General features: G+C 45.7%; 1 protein-coding gene across 10 annotated transcripts in view; it reads left to right on the forward strand.

Moving 5' to 3' along the window:
• Window positions 1-31: 31 nt before the first annotated feature.
• UBE3B (ubiquitin protein ligase E3B) overlaps window positions 32-17,531 on the forward strand; it is a 40,760-nt gene continuing 23,260 nt past the window's right edge. Inside the window, exons 1-15 of one of the 10 annotated variants that reach the window (XM_075898815.1) lie at window positions 32-253; window positions 1,092-1,205; window positions 1,311-1,402; window positions 2,496-2,693; window positions 2,789-2,909; window positions 5,378-5,437; window positions 5,754-5,858; window positions 5,952-6,048; window positions 6,606-6,691; window positions 9,270-9,352; window positions 11,274-11,379; window positions 13,585-13,705; window positions 15,153-15,330; window positions 15,890-16,059; window positions 17,154-17,321. In XM_075898815.1, the coding sequence (XP_075754930.1) occupies window positions 2,533-2,693; window positions 2,789-2,909; window positions 5,378-5,437; window positions 5,754-5,858; window positions 5,952-6,048; window positions 6,606-6,691; window positions 9,270-9,352; window positions 11,274-11,379; window positions 13,585-13,705; window positions 15,153-15,330; window positions 15,890-16,059; window positions 17,154-17,321 (1,456 nt within the window). In that variant the 5' untranslated portion in view covers window positions 32-253; window positions 1,092-1,205; window positions 1,311-1,402; window positions 2,496-2,532. Of the gene's footprint in view, window positions 254-293; window positions 319-569; window positions 721-1,091; window positions 1,206-1,310; window positions 1,403-2,495; window positions 2,694-2,788; window positions 2,910-5,377; window positions 5,438-5,753; window positions 5,859-5,951; window positions 6,049-6,605; window positions 6,692-9,269; window positions 9,353-11,273; window positions 11,380-13,584; window positions 13,706-15,152; window positions 15,331-15,889; window positions 16,060-17,153; window positions 17,322-17,531 lie in introns of those variants that run through there. The other 9 variants (XM_075898809.1, XM_075898812.1, XM_075898819.1 and 6 more) reach the window with 9 other exon arrangements.

Below are 17,531 nucleotides of genomic sequence, written 5' to 3' on the forward strand. Positions count from 1 at the left end.
CCGCGGGTCGCCCGCCCCCCCCCAGCTCCCCCGCCGGGCCCAGGAGGCGGCGTGCGCGTGAGCCGGGGCTGGCGGGGCTCCGGCGGCCGGGCAGGCCTTAGCGGGGCCCGTTGCCGAGCCGGGCCTGGTTCCCGGACGGAAGGCTAAGCGCGGCGCACCGGCGGCTCGGCTGCGGCCCCGGCCTGACATTCGGTGGGCGGCGCTGCCCCCGGGGGTTCGCGGCGGCCCCGGCCCTGCTGCGAGGGGCGGACATGTGAGGCGGCTGCTCGGCGGGGCGGGCGGGGGTCCCGGGCCGGGGCAGTTCGGCGGTGACTTCGTGTGTGTGTGTGTGTGTGTGTGTGTGTCTTGCGGGACCCCCCCCCCCCGTGTGTGTGTTTTGCAGGATCTCCCCCCCCCTCCCGGGTGTGTGTGTGTTGCGGGACCCCCCCCTCCCCCGTGTGTGTGTGTGTTGCAGGATCTCCCCCCCCCCCCCCCCGGGTGTGTGTGTGTTGCAGAATACTGGGGGAAGGGCATGTGTGTGCACTGCCGGAGCCTGTGTGTGTGTGTGTTTTGTGGGATTCCGGGGGGGGGGGGGGGGGTACTTGCTATGCAGGGGAAGGTGACATGGTGCTGGGATGGGAGGACCGTGAGCTTGGAGATTCAGGGACACCATTATGCTGGGGGCTGCTGCAGCCTAGCCAAGCTGCTGGTTAACAGGTAACCAACCAGTAACAGCACTAGGTAAGGGTGGTGCTTACAGCTTGACCCCTTAACAACTGACATCCCTAGTAGAGAACCCGGGGGCATTTGGTGCTAAGGGGTGAGCAGAACGTGAGGGGTCAAAGGCTGGTATGTGTGGGAGGAAAGGATGTTTGTGTGACACATTCTCTGAGCTGGAATCTGTTAAAAGTCTTGTTATGTTCGGTAGTTGTCTGGTAGCTAGATATGGTGACAGGTGGATTAGATGTGTACAGGGAGATTTAGTGAAAAAATGAGTTAATATTTATAATAATGTTAATCCTGGGTGTTTGCAGGCTTTGTTGTGAGATTTAGTGACATGAAAATTCTGATAGTAGAGTTTAACATGAGAAACTTTGTTGTTTCTTTTATAGAGCAGGTTAGAGACAGACTACCTGCATTTGGTGTACTGAAACCATGGTGCACTTTTCTGTGTTGTGAGGCTTATCCAGCGTTTCTCACTATGTGACTGCTGGGCAATTTAGAAAGTGAGTACAGCCAAAGACATCTAGAATACCAAATGAAATTAACACCCTCGCCGCCCCCCCCCCCCCCCCCCCCCGCATCTAGAATTGATTTGTTTTTTTCTACAGAGACAAAGGGAGATTCTGAAAACAAAGCATATGTGGCTCATGTTTGTATATGGATGAGTATCAGTATTTCTTCTGCAGAGTCAAACCCTCAGGTGTGTTAATATTTACACAGTGGAAATGTGGACACTTCTGCCTTTTCAATATTGTGGGGCTGTGAGATTGTTGTTCTGTAAATATTGAATCTGCCTATAAATATTTACCAACCAATTCACCTGTTACAGATGCCACAAAGTGGGCCACTCTAGAGGGGTAGGGTGGAGCAATGTGGTATCACATTGCAGTAGCTTAGTTCAGGACCAGTTTTATACTCTTTGTTCCTTGGCTGTGAGCATGGTGGAAACAGCATATTTAGGGGTCATTCACTAGAAGAACAGGTCTGCTCATTACAGGGAAATGAAGTAGGGAGATAATGGGGTCCTACAAAGACAGAAACTATATAGTCCCATATTTACCCGGAGTGACCCAGGAAGTTCCCAACATGCATGATATCTGTTTCATGTACTAAACTGGGGTGATTCCATTTGGACAGTCTGGGTCCTTCCATCACCTCCTTTATTTTTATTTGAGTTCTTTTGTTATCCACTCTTGTTTTCCTGCCCTTCAGAATTCTCTAGGGACTCTAAAGCTGATGTAGGAACATGAGAAACTCATGAGAATGGTGGAGGTTTGGACATTTGAAAGGCAAATGTGCTGGCTGATGGGGTTCCAGTCATTGTTCCCTGTAAGCTGAGCACTTAGGCAGTCAGTCTCCCAGGAGAGATACTGATACTACCCTGCTAATTAACAGAACACTCACAGCTAGGTTTCTTGTTCCTAGTGGTAGCACTCATTCACACATGCTTTGGTGTATGTACAATTTTTCTGCACATATATGGAAAAGTTTAGAAGGAACATTGGTCCTGTTCTTTTCTCCCTAACTCTGCTGCTCACTGACTGCACTTTTGATACTCCTGTGTGTGTTGTACTTTAGCACCCCAGTTTTCTCTGTCTTATGCTCTGTGTTGCATGGACACCTCATTTCCTTTCTCTTCAGGTAGGCACAGCCTGTCAAAGCCAATCAAAGCAGATCTTTTGGTGTAATGTAGGAAATTGCCCCTTCATGCACACCTGTCCTGAGGCTATATGTTGTATTCATATCACTCCCAGCTTCCCAAACACACTTGCTGCATGTATTTTAACATCCAGATAACCCTGGATTTCATATTTGTGGAAGGTTGCAAAAATGTTTGGTGCGGCACAGTCATCCAAAGCCCAGTTCCTCGATAAAGCGCGTCAGGCCCGGGAGGAGCGAAGAGAACTGAAAGAAAGAGAGAGAGCCACCATTCAGATCCAAGCCCTGGTCAGGAGGTTTCTTTGTAGATGCAGGCTGCAGCGGGAGATCAGGTGTGTGAAATTCCACCCTCTGTGCTTGATTGCTTTTTGTGAAATGACCTCTTTTGGCTGGTAATGGGTAACATTTGATTCCTCCTCTTTCCTAGGAGAGAAGTGGAGGATTTCTTTGAAATTAGTGAATCTGCTTCCAGTAAAAGAAGTGCACTTTCCATCTTCAAAATTGCCAGGAAACTGCTGTTCGTTTTCAGAATTAAAGAGGACAAAGAGGTAAAGTTGCTGCACCAAAGCATTTCCCCACTTCATATTTAAACTGTGTAACATAAAGAGTTCAGAATCTGACCTGCAGCTTCTTTTGTCTTGTAATGCAACAGTGGTGACAGTGTTGAGAAAGCGAAACTGAGAACCAGATCTCCTGATTTCTAATCCTGGCTCTGAAATTTAGTTAATTTAAGCAGGCATTTACTAATAAACCTGACTGGCCAGCTAACACTGGTATCAAGCACCACCACACTCAAGTGAGGGGTTTTGTGTGTGCTTGGGACTCTGATTAGGGGCAGTACTCAAGAACCTGAGTTAAATTTGCAATGAAGACAAAGGCCTAATGACTCAGCCTCAGTTTTTCCATCTGTAAAATGGAGATAACAACACATGCCTCTCAGGAGAGTTGTGAAGACCAGTTAGGGGTAAAGGACTCTGAGAATGAATGACCATATTAATTTGTATTAAATCAGTTCAGCAGCATGTTGTTTCCAGTCGCTTCTTTCCCAAGCAATTTTTGTTCTGTCAAGAAAAGTACAAGTACATCAAATGTTGTACTTGTATCTGATTCTAAATGTATACGTAGTGTAACATAGTTCTCTGAGCTCCAGCCATATCACCTCCCACCAGTCCTTGATGCCACAGTGTTGGGTGGCCTCCAGTAACTAATTGCATCAGCAAAATGTCACCCACCCTCAAGGAGCAAACTGAGCCCTTGTCAGGCTAAGGAGTGATCTGGATTCTTTTCCATTCTTCTTTTTGAGAATCTTGAAATTACTTTCCCAAGTGAAACTGATACCATAGAGCAGGGGTTGGCAGTCTAAGGAATGCAAGCCATAAGTGGCATATGAGCTGATTTTCAGTGGCACACATGTCAGGAGCTCAGCCCTGTCCCTCCTCCCCCGCAAAGCGAAGAACCTGTACTGCTGCTGGAGCCCTCCCTCTTCCCTGACAGCAGGTTAGGCTGCAGTGGGAGGAGGCAGTGCAGGGGATGAGGTGGGGCTGTGGCAGCAGCAGCGGCAGCAGCGCCTCCAGGGCTGGCCCGAGACCACATGGCTGCAGCAGCAACACCTCTGGGGCCGGCCTGGGACTGCATAGATGTGGCAGTTGCTGCAGAGGGGCATGAAGCCAGGTAAGCATCCCGCCTCAAGCCCAGATTCCCCACCCCAATTCCCCTCAATCGCTCCCCTCCTCCTGCCAAGACCCTGCACCTCAACTTGCCCCAACACCCTCCCTTGTTTCTGCACCCTCCCTCCTGGCCAGACACCCCACCCGCATCCTGGTCCTGCACCCTCCTCCTTGGTCTAGCCAGACACTTACCCCCACCTTGCTCTTGCATCCAGTGTTGCTCCTGCCCCGTCCCTCCTGGCCACACACTGCACCCTCCCCTCACCTGGCCAGACACCCTACTCCCAGCCTGCTTCTGCACCCTAGCTCCTGGCCAGACCTCGCAACCTCACCCCCTACTCCCAGCCTGCTTCTGCACCCTAGCTCCTGGCCAGACCTCGCAGCCTCACCCCCTACTCCCAGCCTGCTTCTGAACCCCTCCTCCCGCCCAGATCCCGCATCCTATCCCTACCCCACTCATTGGCAGTCCTGTCCCACATACTGAACCCCATTTTTGTTCCTTCTCCAGAACCTAAGGAGGTCCATAAAATCCACTAACGCAGGAACCCCAGAAAAGTAAATCTGGTCTATGGGAAACCCTGAATCTCAGTCCTCCCTGTCCCTTCTCCTCACTGTATGAGGCTGGGGTACCAGAGGAGTGAGGTGTCTTAGTTGGGGGCCACATCAGTTTTTTGGTTTTTTTTGAATGAGGTTTTTTTGGTTCTCACTTATGTGGTCCTCAACTGATTTTTCTGTGGCTCAGTTGCCCCCAACCCAAAAAAGGTTCCCCATCCCTGCCATAAATAAGGAAAATATTGACACCTTTTGTGTTGGACATAAATTAATATTTTATTTTATTTAAAATGAAGTTTGATAAACTAACATGTGAAAGTTAAAATGCTTAATCTGTTTAATAATTTTAATTAAACTGTTCTCCTTAACTGCAACTGGTTCAGAAAATAAGGTCACCATACCCAGCCTGCCCCTTTCCCCTCCTCCTTCTGGCACGTATATCCATAAATAGAAGTGAATAAGTTGAATCTTGGCACGCCACTCCTGAAAGGTTGCCGACCCCTGCCATAGGGTCTAGAGTGGAGGGAAGTCTTACTGTGTAACTCGCAATCAAAACAAATGTAATCCTACTCAATCTGTAATTTAAGAGGGAGCAATTATATCTATATATCAGTGAGGTTTTCCTTCCTCTTACGACACCTCTGTTAGCCACTGCCAAAGACAAGATGATGGTTTCATCAGAGTTTCAGTTAGTTCTGGCATGGAAGCTCTTTGCTTCCTGTAATCATGTGTTTTTAACAAGTAACTGACTGTACATATGAAGAAGTGTACTAACATGTGCCTCTCTTTCTTTACAGAGGTTTGAAAAATTGTGTCGCTGTATCCTGAGTAGTATGGATGTTGAGAATGAGCCCAAGGTCAGCAGATCAATTATATTAGGGGGATTTAAGAGGGTTTTTTTTTTAAAAAAAGTTCACTTGGATTCCATGGTGAAATGTTCTGATATGGTGATAAACACCATAGAAAAACCCATGATACCTATTTGGACCCTGAAGGGTCAAAAGGGCATTTCCCACACAATACTTAGTCATCATAGGCAGTGGGGTACTTTTGTTTAGTGCTGGGATCTGTGTGGCTCATGGAAGCAGTTTTATTACACAACTTCCTAGGCTTGTATTCTGGGTAACAGACCAGATAAAGTTACCACAAATGTATCATGTTCTTTGTCTATAGGTGTGGTATGTGTCATTAGCACTTTCTAAGGAGCTTACATTGTTGTGGATCAAACAAATTAAGGACATTTTGTGGTTTAGCTGTGAGTTTCTCAAACAGCTTAAGGTAAAAATCTTTCCTTGGTTTTAGCTCTGCATGTCTTGAGGTTTCACACCCTGGTTCTGTAGACTTTATTTTTTATTGATCTTGTTATTCCAGCCTGACATCTTACAAGACTCTAAATTGGTCACTTTGCACCTCACGATGCTGATTACCTTCACAGACACTTCCACGTGGAAAATACTTCGGGGAAAAGGTTTGTGTGGCTCTTTCCAAAAACCTGTTGTAACCACCAGTCCAGACCTTTCTTCTTTCTCTTTAAAGTCTTCCAGCTTGGGCTGCAGAGAGAGAAGCACTGCCAAGCAATATGAATCATTCTGTGCAGATTGAGCAGCAGATATCTGAGCTCTGAATCAGAGAGGAAACTTCCCCCTAAGATAAAACAGCTTAGTCAATTTTGCTGCTCCATTATCATGTGATTCAGAAGCTTCCTTCATGTAAGGCTTTGATGACTTCCAGCTCTCTTGAATTCCATCAAGAGTATCTTCTTTAATTGTACTCATGAAAAGATTGACCCTGAAAAAAATCTTATGGAAAAACTGAAAAAAGCCCCCTAACACACTCTTTAAGTTCTACTTCAGTATCTAACATATTCCATAAAGCTACTCAACTCAATGTTTTGTGTAGGTTTGCAATGAGTTTTGAGACTGAAGGCATTCATAGAAGTTTATCATAATTCACAATGTATGACTACAGTTCATACAAATTATATGACATACAGTTCTCAGAATTATCATAATTTTGTCCTCTCAGGAGAAACCCTACGACCTGCCATGAATCACATCTGTGCAAATATCATGGGACATCTGAATCAGAAGGGATTTTATTCTGTGCTTCAGGTTTGTTTATGATTGTAACAGTTGATATGCTTTTCAAAGCCTGCAGTGTTTTCTGCATTAAGTAAGTTCTAAGATTCTCCAGACAGTTTCATGCTTGGTTTGGGCATGTATTGGTAGTGACTTTCTCTGAGAGTACTCTGCTTAGGTTGGTAAACTAACCAAGTCATCTTCCCCTACTTTCCGTGAGCAATACCTTTAACCTAAATACCATTTTATCATCTCATTTAGAAGATGGAAAGCAGTAGTGCAGTGCAGTGCAGCTGATTAGAATACAGAACTAGGAGTCAGGAGTCTTGAATTCTGTTCCCAGCCCTGATAAATGCATGTGATTTTTTAGGGAGATTTCTTCATTGTTCCGTGCCTCATTTTTTTCATCTGTAAAGTGGAAGTGGCAGCAAGTGTGATTGTAGCATGCCTCTTTGAATGCAGAAACAAAAGGCAGGACTATGTAGCACTTTAAAGACTACAAAGGCGGTCTATTAGGTGATGAGCTTTTGTGGGCCAGACCCACTTCCTCAGATCAATATGTGGAAGAAAATTGGCACAACCATATATACCAAAGGGATACAATCAATAAAATGAACGCATGTGAAATTGATAAATCAAATTTTAGAACAGAGTGGGAGTGAGGGGGGAAGGTAGTATTTATAAGGTAATGACATAGGGGTGATAATAGGGGAAGTTTCTGTGAGGTAATGACATTAGGAGTGATAATTGGGGAAGCTATCTTTGTAATGGGTGAGATAATTAGAGTCTTTGTTTAGACCCATACATAAAGTGTCAAATTTAAGCATCAATGACAATTCTGAAGCTTCTCGTTGAAGTCTGGAGTTAAAGTCTCTTTGAAGCAATATGCATGTTTTAAGGTCATTGAGGGAATGATCAGTCTGGCTGAAATGGCAGGCAACAGATTTCTCTCTGTGAGAGAGTCTTATGTCTGTTTTGTGGGCATTGATTCTTTGGCGAAGTGTCTGAGACGTTTGTCCAATGTACATAGCAGATGGACACTTTAGGCACATGATAGCATAAATTATATTTCTGGCTGAACAGGAATATGTGTTCTTGATTTTGTAATAAGCATGGTTAGCTCCAATAATGGTGTCAGAAGAGTAAATAAGTGGACAAAGCTGGCACTGGGGTTTGTTGCAAGGGAAAGTTCCAGGGTTGGTATTAGTGTGGTATGTCCTGTAGTTGTAGGTAAGAATCATCCTAAGGTTAGGTGGTTGTCTATAGGAGACTATGGGTCTGTCTCCCAGAGCCACTCGGAGTGTAGTATCCTGTTCCAGTATAGGTTGTAGTTTATTGATAATGCGTTGGACGGGTTTAAGTTGGGGGCTATAGGTGATGACAAGTGGTGTTCTGTTGTTGGTTTTCTTGGGTCTGTCTTGAAGTAGATGGTTTCTGGATATTCATCTGGCTCTTTCAATTTGTTTTTTTATTTCTCCGGGTGGGTAGTTGAGGTTTATAAATGCTTGGTAGAGATCCTGAAGTTTCTGGTCTCTGTCAGTGGGATTAGAGCAGATGCTATTGTATCTGATGGCTTGCCTATGGACGATGGATCGTATGGTGTGTCCTGGATGGGAGCTGGAGGCATGTAGGTAACTGTATGAGTCGGTGGGTTTTCTGTAGAGAGTGGTGTCTAATTTTCCATTAGTGATTTGTACTGTGATGTCCAGGAAATGGATCTCTCTTGTAGAATGGTCCAGGCTGAGACTGATGGTGGGGTGTAGGTTGTTAAAGTCTCTGTGTAATGTCTCCAGTGTTCCTTGGCCATGGGTCCAGATCATAAAGATGTCATCAATGTAGCGTAAGTAGAGAAGGGGTAAAAGGGGACGGGATCTGAGGAAATGTTGTTCTAAGTCAGCCATAAAGATGTTCGCGTACTGTGGTGCCATGCGGGTACTCATGGCTGTGCCGCTGATCTGGAGGTATAAGTTGTCCCCAAATTGGAAATAATTGTGGGTGAGAACAAAGTTACACAGGTCTGCTACCAGATTGGCAGTGGTATTCTCTGGGATAGTGTTTCTAATTGCTTGTAATCCGTCTTCATATGGGATGTTGGTGTAAAGAGCTTCTACATCCATGGTAGCAAGGATGGTGTTATCAGGAAGGTTATCGATGTTTTGTAGTTTTCTCGGGAAGTCAGTAGTATCTCAGAGATAGCTGGGAGTGTTGGTTGCGTAGGGTTTGAGAAGAGAGTCTACATAGCTGGATAATCCAGTAGTGAGCGTGCTGATACCTGGGATGATGGGGCGTCCGGGGTGTCCAGGTTTATGGATTTTGAGAAGCAGATAGAACAATCCAGGTCAGAGTTCAGAAGGTGTGTCTGTGTGGATTTGGTCCCGAGTAGAGGTAGGGAGTTTTTTAAGGAGACAGCGTAGTTTCTTTTGGTATTCTGAATGCAGCTTCTCTTTGCTGCCAGTACCTCTACCAGAAACGCTCTGACGCAGGCCAGAGACTTGTAACAACCACCTTGCGTAACATCCTCTCTAATTTCTTTTTATATCCCTTGAAAGTGACTGTGCCTTTCAAGAACAGTGGGATTCTTTCTCTAACACGAGTTTTAATTCCTTTTCAGATTTTGCTAACAAATGGCTTGGCAAGATCCAGACCATCTCTGTCCAAAGGCACTTTAACTGCAATCTTTTCTCTAGCATTGCGGTAAGGCAACAAAAGAAGCTTGGAGGGATATGTAGCTAAAGCTGCTTACAGTGTCTGTCTGAAGACCTCTTGCCCTGTGTTTCTTTTTGTAGCTGTATGTGAGTTTATCATATTAGTGCATGATGCTAATTTAGGTGGAGGACTTCATTCTTTTCTACTCTGTACCCATAATATTAAGTGTTTATAAATCAGGTGTAAAGATCAGTTGTGGGGTTAAGCTTGGAATCCTGCATTTTTGTGTTGGCCAGTTCCTTTAGACTATTTACCCTTTTTTCTGCAGGTGTGATTTGCAACCCCCAGTGAACTGCCATTGCGCCTCTAAGTACATAAGTGAGGATGCATGTCAGATAGAGGTGCAGATGATCTTATCTGTGCTAGCTGTCCATTTTGCAGGTGTAAATTGTGTCCCCCCTCTGAGGGACTTCAGTTAGCTAGAACAGTGTTTCTGAACCTTTTTTTATAAAGTACGCCTTTAAAAAAATTATAAGTACCCCCAGTTCCTACAGTTTTCAAACACACACAATTTTTTTCTACCATTGCAACATACTTGTTTAAACAACTTAATCGTAGCTGGGCTGGCAATGAAATTTTTGGGTGTAAAAAGTACAAAAATAATACAACTCTGTAAAACTGAAAACAAAAATTCAGTTTTCTCCAGAGTTCAGTTGTGTTGACATACTCCCCAGACTTCTCTTGAGTCCCCCTAAAGGTACTCTTACCACTGGTTGAGAAACACTGAGCTAGAAACATCTCCTTGCATTTCAGAATAAGATTCATGCATAATCCAAACTCAGATCTACAAAGCCCAAATCTGTTCATGGGAAGTTCACCTGTGGCACATCTACACAGCAGGACTTAACTCAAAATAAGCTACACAACTTGAACTACGCCAGTTGTGTAGCTTATTTTGAAATAGCTTATTTAAGTTTTGGTGCTGTCTAGTCAGCACTTATTTCAAAATAGAGCATTCTTCCTTTGACTTCCCTTACTCCTCCTACAATGAGGATTACATGAGTTGGAGTAGAAATCCTCCAGCTTGGCAGTATTTCAACATTACGTGAAAATAACTGCTGGCTGTGTAGAGGTGGACTAAGATATTTCAAAATAATGCTAGTTATTTTGAAATAATGTTGCTGTGTAGACATAGTGTTAGTGTCAATCCACAGTGCCCAAGGAGCATCCCTAGAGACTTGCATGAGCTAACTCTGTGAACAGGTTTCCTTCTGTAAGTGTCATTTCTGAGACAATGGGACTGGCTCACGTCTGATTTCAGATATTCATTCGAGCTCTAGCAGAGTTGAGTTCTGACTTTGACCCTGCCACTGACATGCTCTGTGGTCTTGAATAGGTCACTTAAGCTTGGCCTGAGTAAATGGTAACTATTTTAGGGATGTAAACAACTAGTTGACTAGCCCCTCAACTAGTCGCTTCCCTCCCGCCTTGCTGCCAGCTCGTGCTGGTTTTCCCTCCCCCCCCTGCGCTTCAGCCTTTTAAAGGTATTAAAAATGAGGGAAGCTAACCCCACTATGGCTCTCTCATTTATCGACTAGTCGATTAGTTGATCAAAATTTAACTTCCCTAAACTACTTACTCATCTGCTTTACCAAGGTGCGGTGTGTGTTAATCTAGTTAATGTTTATAGAGCTGTTTAGAAACGGGAGATGCTATGTGAGAACTAAAAAGTATTATGGAATAAGACTCCATATTTCCTCCTGCATCTGGCTTTCATTGATCCCATGGGGTCATGGTGGCGGTTGCTCTATCACCATGATAGCATAAGTCATAGGAGGCTGATTCTTTTCAAAGTGACCTCATGAAAACAGAAGTAGTGGACAGTTCTCAAGCTCTTGATAGAAAGGCTGCCTTTCTTAGGAAACACAAAGTGTGGGGTTTGAAGTATGTATTTTTTCCCTCTCTTCAGCCCTGTGATTGCTGCTCAGTTTTCTGACAATCTCCTGAGATCATTTCTGATCCATATCATGTCAGTGCCTGCAATAGTGACTCATCTTGCTACGCTAACACCTGAGGTAAGTGGGCTACTTCATCACAGAATCCTGAGCCCTCTGGCATGTCATATATTCTCTGACTAGTCATTGGTGACTCTAGGTACAAATACTGGTGAGTAAAGAGCTGTATCAGCCTCCTAAAAGTTGACAGTAAAATTTCATTCTCTATCAATTTAATCCTTTTCTAATGGAAACACACATTCTTCTCCCTTCCTTCTTAGCCTTAGTTTCTAATGCTGTAGAAGCCAAGCGAGTTCTCTTTTGTTCTTGTAGTTAATGCTTTGGACACATACCCTGGAGATCTAGCCTCTCTTCCTGGCACAGCTAAAAGCTCTCTGCATGCTTACTTGTTCCATGCCTCAGTTTCCCCATTAATAAAATGTGTGTCTGTATGTATTTCATGTACTCTTTGGCACAGAGACTCTTACAGGGTGCTTAGCAAAACCAAGCCCCAATCTCTTTTGGAGACTCAGTCTCCTCATGCCAAGGGCTCATTGGGTTGATGCTGTTAAGGCACATCAGTTTCATAGCTTGTGATACACAAGGGTGTGACATGGCCAGCATCACATCCAACTGCCTTTCACAGCCCTAACTGGGTAGATCAGGTACCCATTTGGCAGCTGGGTGCACTGGAGGTGGCCTTTTTGGTGTGAGGTCAAGCAAGACTTAAACCCATGATCTTTATGATTGTAGTTATGCTCCTTAACCACTCAGCCACCACACCTCATGTTGCCACTAGGTGCTCCCATAATACAACGCTTGAATAGCAAACAGCCAGAACACTATTTCTGCTGGTTTTTCAGAACTGGTTCAAGTCTTTGTTTTACAGGTTGCTCCTCTATAAACTGGGACTGTCTCGTCCCACAGATGTTCTGGGATCCAAGAGTCCTGACACGCTGGGGAGGGAGGGACGGGTAGAATCAGTGGCAAGAAGGCTAGAAATTATCTCTTAGTCCAGCCACATCCCTCAATCCAGGACCAGTCTGGTCCAGAGGGTGCTGAACTAGGGAAGTCCAATCTGTAGTAGCCATTAGAGCGGTTTGTTTTGTGCTGCTATGTAGAGTGCTGTGCATAGTTCCTACCAGGTAAAATACAGTGGCAACAGCTGGTAAATACAGAACCTCCTCCAGCTCAGCTGGGCATGCATATGAATAGGACATTGTTATGCAGATGTATCCATTCAGCTCTGGCTGAGAGAAACTGCAAAGTGTCTGGAAGTGTGACAGGCAGTTCTCCCTGTAAATATTCAGCCCTGTGTGTAAAGCAGTGGTCCCCAGCCTTTTGGGGCTGCTGGGTGCTCGGGGGCAAGGCCACTCATGAGCCGCGTGTCTGGGGGCAGGGCCGCTCATGCGCTGCGTGTCCAGGGGCGGGGCCAGCACCGCGCATGTGCCGCGTGCCCGGGGCTGCCCATGTGCCACGTGCCCGGGGCTGCCCATGTGCCACGCGCCCGGGGGCAGGGCTGCCCATGTGCCCGGGGCTGGCACCGCACATGCGCTGCGTGCCGGGGGCAGGGACGGCCCAGATCATTTGGCAGGCGCATATAAATGCCCCGGCGGGTGCCATGGTGCCCGCGGGCACCACGTTGGTGACCACTCATGTAAAGCTACTCTGCCTGTCTTTGTTTTTGTCTGAACGTTTTATTTTGTGAACATAGGAACGGCCATAGGTCAAACCAAAGGTCCATCTAGCCCAGTTTCCTGTCCTTCTGACAGTGGTCAGTGCCAGGTGCCCCAGAGGGAGTGTACCCAGAGGATGTCTCATTGGTCTTCCATTCCATGGTGATTTTTGACAGGGGCAAGAGAACAAAGAGAGGCAAAATCATCTAACTTATAGAGAGGAATCCCACTGAGCAATGATATACTGGTTTGTCTGCTCCCTTTCATAGCATGGGCCGATTGCTGGTGGATTCCAGGGGATGCAGGTGTTTTATAACTACCAAGATTCAGGACATCTGAAGATTAGCTGTGTGACTGGTTAGAACATGCCCAGTTCACCTGTAGATCTCCCCTGGGGCAGGCTCCCACACATGCCTGTGATCTTGTGAGATCTCTTCTTTAGAGTGTTTCTTTGGCATGGGGTCTGTGCATCCCCTGCCTGCAGTGATTGCTCTGGAATGAACAGACCCCCTAAATCCCTAGTGATGTGTCAGATGGGGCTACTTTGTATGACGCTCTGTTACTTTAACTTGCAACTTTCCCATCATTTAAAAACCATTATGTTTTCCAGCGCCTGGCAGTGATGGAAACCCACGACCTTTTCCGCAAATTCATCTTATTTTTAAGTCGGGATGCTCAGTGTCGAGATGTCTGTGTGTGTTTAGAAGGAAGTCATACCCTTTGTTTACTGGGTAAGCATGTGTCCGTAATCGGAGTATCCCATGTCCAAAGAGAAACTTTTAAGAGTGTTCCTTTGCTTTGTGGAGAGGGCCCTATTTGAATGAATTCTGAAATCCTCTCTTAAGGTCAAGGACTCTGGTTTTAAAGTCCATTATTTCCCAGTTTAGCTCATTTGGGTGGTTTCTAAAAAAGCCTGCATCATGTATGTTGCAAGGACACTTAAGTATGGCTCTAATGTAAGGCACAAAAATGTAGGGCTGTAAGGGACTTCAAGAGGTCAGTTAGTCCAGCCCTCTGCCCTGAGGCAGGACTAAGTTGACCAAGAGGGTCATGCTAAGGGACCAAGGACACAGCATGTGTGGAGTTCAGGAGCAGCCCCCTTCTTAAGATGTGACGTATTGATGATAACCTCAGCTTGCTTGCCATGTAGACACTCACATAGCAGATGTGAAATGATCTTGCCTACGCTGATATGCTTCTGGAACTTGCTGATCTCACACCAACTCTGAGGATGTAGTCAGAGGAACTGTGTTAATTAATGAATATGAATGGCCTCTAGATTCTCTAGGTTGGCTGCAGCTCATGAAATGTGAGTGGGAAGTAAGTAAGATGGCAATAGGAGAGTATTCTGGGCTAGCACCTCAGAGTATGATGTGTGTGCTGGTAATTGGGCTGAAACCAGTGACTGCTATGAAAAGAGCCAGTGAACAACTATCTGAGCAAAAGACACATTTTGGTCACTGGACAAATGAATTGGGTAGAAATCTGTTCTTGATGCCTACTCCAAATCCAATGTGAGTAAATGCAGTGCCAGTGAATACACTGTATTTGCTGAATGTCATTGACTTGGTAGATTTTTATGGATTCCAAGGCCAGAAGGTCCATTGTTGTATAATTGTATCTCTAATGTAAGGCCATAGAGCTTCCCAAAAGAACTTCTAGAACAGATCTTTTAGAAAGCCATCCAGTCCTGATATAAAAATGGTTAGTTATGGATAAACCACATGCTTTGTAAAGTTGCTCCACTGGTTAATTACCCTCACTGTTATTTGCACCTACTTATGCCAGACCTGAATTTGGCCAGGTTTCTGCAATCTGTTTAGTCCCCCCAACTCGTTTTAAGACATGGAAGAAGCACAGAAGGTCCTATGTGAACATCAAAGTAAATGGGACTTTTGCCACTTATTTCAATGGTAGCAGGATCTAGCCCACACTAGTGTTCTTTACAGTTACCCTTTCCTGCTGTCACTGCTGAAGGCAGTGATTTTGTGTTTAGTTAACAAGTAAACAAGGAGGAGATTATGAACAGACTGTCTGGAGCACTGGAGAGCAGCCGGGTAAGGTATTGCCCTGTACTGGTGAGAAGTGGAGAGAGTCCCCCCTTCGGTGTCCAGTAAAGGTGTTATCCTCTTGCAAATGTTGCTCCTCTTCAAAGAGTTGCCGCTGGTTCTGTTTCAGGTAACCTTGTTTACTTGGGCTCCTTGAATGACCAAGTGCTAGAGGAGGAGACGGCGCACTTTGTGAGTGTGCTTATTCACATGCTGTCGTACTGCCAGAAGTATGTGTCGCAAAAGAAATCCAACCTCACGCACTGGCATCCTGTTCTTGGCTGGTTCTCCCAGACTGTGGATTATGGGTAAGTGAGCAAGACCTCTGAGACAAGTAAGTCTGAGATTTGGTTTGTAACTTGGCCATGTTACACATGCGGTACCTTCTGTCACTTAAAATGGATAGTGTGGTCCCCTTAACTCCTTGCATGTCGGGAGTTGCATTTTAATTATGCAACCTTGACACTGCACTCACATGCAGCTTGTTAGCTGAGAGAAAGCCATTGTTTCAACTAGGGATGGGAAAGCATAACCGTGTGGATGATTAACCAAAGAGTCTGGGCTCATCGGTTAACATTTATGGTTACATGCAGGCTCCTGGTACACATGGGAAGCTGGCTGCCACCTGCTCGCCGCCCTCATACTGCTGTCTCTGTAGCTGCTGCAGCAGCAGCATTGGGAGCAGGCTGGAGCCAGTATATGCAGGCTGGCTCCCCACATGCATGGCTCCCAGGGAGCCGAAAGCTGCCGTGTGTGTAGCCACTGAAATAGTCAGTGGTTACATGGTTACTTAATTAAATGCATTTTAATATCCTTAGTTACATTCTGTCTGTCTCTTTCTTTCTCTTGCCCTGACTTGTCTTCTAGGTTAAATGAGTCCATGCCTCTGCTCACAAAGCAGTTGCAGCATCTCTGGGGAGTCCACCTAATTCGCATCCTTTTCAGCGATGTTCTCAGCAAGAAGTTGGTGGAAAGTCAGGAGCCGACCCACCCGTCGGGACCAACTGCTTCCCCACAGAGCAGCCTTCCCATGAAAAGTCAGTTTAGTACAGGCCAGGGCATGGGCTCTGTCTTCTCAATCTTGCTGGCAGCAGTTTGACTGTCCTCCCTTTAGTCAAAGGCTTTGAGTAGTTTTGTGCTGTACCTGCTATTACGCAGCTAGAGGCAAGTTCTTTCTGGGGTGTAATCCCTGTTCTGATTACTCTAGGATGTCAGCAAGTCACTCATCTTCTTGGGGACACTTGTCTGTTTCCAAGCAGGGTGTGAATTGTTTCTTAAGTGATTTGAAGATGAAAACCTTAATTCAATCTTTGCCAACAGCCTATTATTATTACCATCCTTCCCTTACAGTTGTTGGCTAGTATCCTAGCTTCACAGATGGAAAGTGGCACAGGGAGGTAAAGTGACTTTCCCATGGTTTTACAATCATTGGCAAAGTCTGGATTACAGCTCTGGAATTTCTGGGACGTGGCCTCTTGATCTAACCCAGAGGTGGGGAATCTCAGGCTCAGGGGCTGGATGCAGCCCTCAGTTTGCTTGGATCCAGCCCCTGAGGCTCAGTTTCCTCTTCCCTCCCAGCACCAGGGAGCCTGCACTGGTGCTCCAGCCCCTCCACTGCCCCACCACAGAGCTGGAGCACACAGTCTACTAGCCTGGGCCCTCAGTGAGGAGGTTTTTTGTTTTGTTTTTTCCTTGCTTCTCGCTTGTGTGCAGCCCCCAACTGATTTTTCTGTGGGTCAGTGGCCCCTGACCCAAAAAAGGTTTCCCACCCTGATCTAACCCCTTATAACTGCTGACTCAGTCTGCTATAGATCCATGCTAGATATTACAGCACAACCGTTGATTGCTTTTCCATGTGGGTAATGTTTGAAAGTAGAGAATGACTTGTGAATGATGTCCATGTCATCAGAGAATTTGGTGTTTATGGAGTGGAGAATGTCCCTGCAAAACATTTTGCCATAGGGAATTGAGTGAAATCTGCAGTTCTGTGGCATGACCCATTCAACTGGTTATTGTCCTTGTTAAACCCCCATTGCTATGGGGCTGCGTGGTGACCCAAAATAAGACTCTGCTTGGTGATGAATGTCTGTCTCCTAGACTCATGTGCATTTCTCCCTTTATCTCCTACCAGATCTTTTCAAGCGAGCCTTCCAGAAGTCTGCCTCTGTTCGCAACATCCTCAAACCAGTTGGAGGCAAGCGGGTGGATTCAGTAGAGGTGCAGAAGGTGTGCAGCATCTGTGTGCTGTACCAGACAACGCTGACGACTCTAACGCAGATCCGGCTGCAGATACTCACGGGTCAGTGAGGGGTGGGTATGTGGGGTTTTTGTTTCTTCTTCAGGACACCTTTTAAAATTGGGAGGGGGGGGAGGAAATCTTCTAAAGATATAAACTTCGGCCTCTCACTGATTCTGCTTGTAGTTTTATTACAAAGGACTATTTATTGACCAGATGGATGGAATCATACATCTGATCAATACCATTCATTGCTCCTTTATCAAATGCAAA

The sequence above is a fragment of the Pelodiscus sinensis genome, chromosome 15, assembly GCF_049634645.1.
Source record: "Pelodiscus sinensis isolate JC-2024 chromosome 15, ASM4963464v1, whole genome shotgun sequence".
In the NCBI taxonomy this organism is placed as follows: domain Eukaryota; kingdom Metazoa; phylum Chordata; order Testudines; family Trionychidae; genus Pelodiscus; species Pelodiscus sinensis.